This window comes from Sinocyclocheilus grahami, unplaced genomic scaffold, assembly GCF_001515645.1.
Source record: "Sinocyclocheilus grahami isolate Dianchi unplaced genomic scaffold, SAMN03320097.WGS_v1.1 scaffold41120.1, whole genome shotgun sequence".
NCBI lineage: Eukaryota > Metazoa > Chordata > Actinopteri > Cypriniformes > Cyprinidae > Sinocyclocheilus > Sinocyclocheilus grahami.
This window is the reverse complement of record NW_015523912.1, coordinates 1-1,216: the sequence shown is the minus strand read 5'-3', so window position 1 is coordinate 1,216 and position 1,216 is coordinate 1. Positions and strand designations below refer to the sequence as shown.

Genomic DNA, 1,216 nt, shown 5'->3' with positions numbered 1-1,216 from the left:
TCCTTCCTTCACTACATTAGAACACGCTGTATTTGGCCGTCTGAACTGTCCGTCATGTTTTGCTCCTCCCGCTCTCCACCCACCTCCCAAACCCCACCCCCATTTCCATTCTCATTAGTCCCGTCTCCCTCCCAGACCACCTGTCTCGTCTCTAAAGGAGTAGTGGAAGACTGGGGAGATGCAGATAAGGATGCAGGATCGCTCCCGAATCCCAAAACGCTCCGGGAGTCAGCAGGCAGGGTTTGGGAGAGTAGGGAAGTATTGGGAGCCGGGATGTGGCTTGGGGGTCTAGGGAGGGTCTGGTTTTGATGTGACTGGGTGGTTTGAAGAGGCAGCTGCTGTGCAACAGAAACCAGTGGGAGCTGCTGCTGAGGAAGAGCTCTGAAGGCCATGTGGACAATCTGGGATTGAGGGCTGTAGGACTGAATGGGCAGCTGCTGGACCAAAGCGGCCTGCTGGGTGACGCTGGTAGTGGAGGGCTGAATGGGTAGCTGCTGGATATGGTGTTGCTGCGAGACGGGAGTCGAAACGAACTGTAGTGGCATCTGCAGAGAGTGAGCGGACGTCTGCTGTGAGGGAGCGCTGTTTTCCTCTTCTGTCGACGACCTGGCCAGGGTCACCGGTACCTGCATGGTGTGTAGCGGGTGATCCTGATCCACAACCATCACTGGACCCACGTGTGTCACTGGGGCTACCTGATCTGCAGGTATCGCAGAGCTCCCCTGAGCATCAGGGACCACCTGCTCTGCCTGCATGAAGCCCGTGGAGGTCTCCAGCAGCGTGGTGACTCCAGCAGGAGTGGTGATGAGTGTTCCGGCATTGGCAGCCAGGGCCTCAGCAATGAGCACCTCGGGGTGGCTCTTAGCTTTGTGAGCCACTACACTGTCCTTCTTTTCGAACTTCTTGCCGCAGATGCTGCAGGAGAACTGGTACGTGGCATCGGCGTCGTGCTTCTTCATGTGCCAGTTAAGGGAGGCCTTCTGACGGCAAGTGAAACCACAGATTTCACACCTATGGAGAAATGAGAAGCTTGAAATGTACTGTACTTTTTTTTTTACGATCTGTGAAATGACTATAGTGGAGATCTTTTTTGACAATTATACAATGTCAAATGTGAAGTGTGTAATTTTTTTCTCTGTTAAAATAATGAAACTGAACAATGACAACTCAAACACTCTCCCTGGTACAGACATTTCTACAAAGCTACCAAAAGTTA

General features: G+C 52.6%; 1 protein-coding gene across 1 annotated transcript; it reads right to left on the bottom strand.

The window, feature by feature from the left end:
- Window positions 1-6: 6 nt before the first annotated feature.
- LOC107580717 (AT-rich interactive domain-containing protein 1A-like) lies at window positions 7-1,097 on the bottom strand (the record flags this gene model as incomplete). The annotated part of the gene is made up of 1 exon (XM_016266370.1): window positions 7-1,097. A coding segment is annotated over one exon (1,086 nt), but the record flags the coding sequence as incomplete, so codon positions are not given.
- Between the last annotated feature and the right edge of the window lie 119 nt (window positions 1,098-1,216).